Source organism: Pteropus vampyrus, unplaced genomic scaffold (assembly GCF_000151845.1).
Source record: "Pteropus vampyrus isolate Shadow unplaced genomic scaffold, Pvam_2.0 Scaffold1655, whole genome shotgun sequence".
NCBI lineage: Eukaryota > Metazoa > Chordata > Mammalia > Chiroptera > Pteropodidae > Pteropus > Pteropus vampyrus.
The window spans coordinates 1,708-3,887 of record NW_011890436.1 but is presented as its reverse complement, the minus strand read 5'-3'; the positions used below and the strand labels follow the sequence as shown (position 1 = coordinate 3,887).

The 2,180-nt window shown below is 51.7% G+C and overlaps 1 protein-coding gene across 1 annotated transcript in view; it reads left to right on the top strand.

Moving 5' to 3' along the window:
* Nucleotides 1-2,180, top strand: part of LOC105310255 (tyrosine-protein kinase Mer-like) — a 7,953-nt gene that overhangs the window by 4,574 nt on the left and 1,199 nt on the right. Inside the window, exons 3-4 of the mRNA XM_023526639.1 lie at nt 30-122; nt 1,125-1,243. Coding sequence (XP_023382407.1) covers nt 30-122; nt 1,125-1,243 — 212 coding nt within the window. The remainder of the gene's footprint in view (nt 1-29; nt 123-1,124; nt 1,244-2,180) is intronic.

Genomic DNA, 2,180 nt, shown 5'->3' with positions numbered 1-2,180 from the left:
AGGCAGATGTCTTTTGTCTCTCCTTTCAGTGGACAGCTTTTCCCAGCGAGAGATTGAGGAGTTCCTCAGCGAGGCCGCATGCATGAAAGACTTCAGGCACCCGAACGTCATCCGACTGCTAGGTACCAGGATGCGGGGCTGGTGCCAGAGGGTGGTCTCGGGGGCGGAGACGCATGCCGGATCCAACCCCAAAGCTCTTTATGTTGTGGGGTTTTCACTCAAAGGGCTCATCCCTACAGCTTCATTTTCTGAGGTTGATGGTAAAAACGAGACGCGGTTTAAGGTCACAATTTGGCTCTTTAGCTCCATTAGCTACGAAAGAGAAAAAGGGAGGTCAGGTTCCAGCAGTTGCTCTGTAAGTGACCCTGTTACAGGAGGAAGAGCAGCCTGCGAATAAGCACTTATCCTTGGATCGTTTCCCACTGTCCTGTGACTGCATAGATGCTAAATTCTTTGGGGAGCTTTCAGAGTGTGTTTAACGCTTCGGGGAGAAGTGAAAACTAATGTTTGTATAAGAGAGGCTGTGACTCATTTGCGGTTATTGACTTGGGCAGACAGAACAATCTTGCTTTGTGACTGCACCGCGGGGCGCGAGAGCTTGCCAAGCCTGGTGTCAGGTGACGCACAGGCGCTGGTTCTAGAATTCCACGATGAATGGGCTTTTCCTGTGTGTAACCCTTAAAACTTAGGGGTGTGGATTTTACCTGGTAGCCCCTGAATCTTGTTCATATTTCAAGCAATGGGTTCTGGTGGACGTCTTCATGCGATTCAGTATTTAACTCTCACAGAAGACCAGTTCGCCCTGGATGGCGATGTAGCCGCCACCCCTCACTTAGACCCAGTATTGCAGAACTGCCAAGGGTCTGTAGACGGCCACGCTTGCCGTAGATTAACTTTTGAGCGCCCTCCTGCCCAGGTGGGCACAGATCTGAAAGGAAAGGACACACTGAGCAGTGGACACGGTGTGTCCAGACCCAGGAGGAGGTCGGCGTGTGGGTTATGAGTGTCTTTCTTTAACTGTCCACTCGGGAGCATGTGCCTTCAGTGTGGCCAGCACTGCCACACTGCTTTTCTGCTCTCTGCTCACAGGGGCTCCTTGTGACTCACCCCACCCTTCCTTTCAGGTGTCTGCATAGAGATGGGCTCCCAGGGCACGCCAAAGCCCATGGTGGTCTTACCCTTCATGAAATACGGGGACCTGCACACCTACTTACTTTACTCCCGGCTGGACACAGGACCAAAGGTAGTGACCCAGGCATCACCTTCAGACTCCCCTCGGGGCTTACGTGACAGGCCTGGACAGGCCCAGTGTCTGACCTTGGATGTAGAGGGGGACGGCGAGAGCATTGGCCTTTGTCCGGTGCTCACTGTGCATTCGGGATGACGTGTGCTCTGGTCCTGGTGGTTCCTGTTCTGTGGGGGGAGGAAGCGACTGGGAGCAGAGTCTAGCGTCCTAGCCTCATGGCAGTGGGGCCAGGGCCTCAGGCTGTCAGAGCAGCCTCCTCCCCCTTCTCAGTGGCCTCTCTTTAGCTGTTCACTCTGAACTCTCAGTCCCCAGAGGGCGGGTGCCCTGAGCTGTTTTGCTGACACTTTTGCTGACACTTCTCCATCTCTCCGTTTGTCACAAGCCCCCTCCTTGTGGAATCAGAAGCACGCTGGCCGCTGCAGCTTGACTATGAGTCTTAACACGGGGACGTGGGTTCCTTCAGCTGCACCCTGCTTTCCAGAATCATTTTAGGGCCCCTAATCCTGTGGCCCTTCCATATGTTTTAGAATCCACTTGCCCGTGTCGGCCAGAAGTACTGCTGCCGTCTTGCATTCTTTCAAGCAAAATGACAAATAAGAGAAGCAAGTCTCCAGTGTTTTCCCAGCAAATGCACATTTTCCACTTACAAAAGCACTAGGATATCACCCATGGTGCAAACAAACTCTCAGGTTTTGTAAATAGGAAAAAGGAATATATTTTTACATTTTGACACTTTGCAGCCACAGGTAAAGCTGGCTGTCACAAAATGCATAGAGAAGCTGAAAAAATCAAGGTTTTATTCAAATCTTCTCTTTGCTGTCTGTTCAGCTAGTCCCCTGGGTGTCTGTGTCACTGCAGGAGTGGTCTGGGACTGGGTCTACGATCCACAGACAGAGGGCATCATTCCATTTTTGGAGTCTTCAATTTCTTGAAT